General features: G+C 43.3%; 1 protein-coding gene across 1 annotated transcript in view; it reads right to left on the bottom strand.

Annotated features, from left to right (window-relative positions):
• Positions 1-263, bottom strand: part of LOC119589375 — a 5,622-nt gene that overhangs the window by 1,291 nt on the left and 4,068 nt on the right. The window contains exon 5 of the mRNA XM_037937992.1: positions 50-187. Within this exon, the coding sequence (XP_037793920.1) occupies positions 50-187 (138 nt within the window). The remainder of the gene's footprint in view (positions 1-49; positions 188-263) is intronic.

The following is a 263-nucleotide window of genomic DNA, read 5'->3' as shown; positions in this document are numbered from 1 at the left end:
CTGTGAACACACCCCTTGACTTCACCGCTGCCTACACCCTTCCCTTTACCTCAGTGAAGTCAGCCAGAGCCAAGCGTCCATGAAGGGAATTCCGTCACTGAACTGATTGATGTCAATATTCTTCTGCCACAAAACGACTTCCTTTTCTTCCCCAGCAATATCGTTCTCGAAGTTGAACCAACGGTACCTGTTCATAGCGAAATTAAATAGAAGGTATGCATGTACTTATATATAGATATTTGGATATATGGAGATATGGATGG

This window comes from Penaeus monodon, chromosome 25 (assembly GCF_015228065.2).
Source record: "Penaeus monodon isolate SGIC_2016 chromosome 25, NSTDA_Pmon_1, whole genome shotgun sequence".
Lineage (NCBI taxonomy): Eukaryota > Metazoa > Arthropoda > Malacostraca > Decapoda > Penaeidae > Penaeus > Penaeus monodon.
This window is presented reverse-complemented; position numbering and strand designations above follow the sequence as displayed.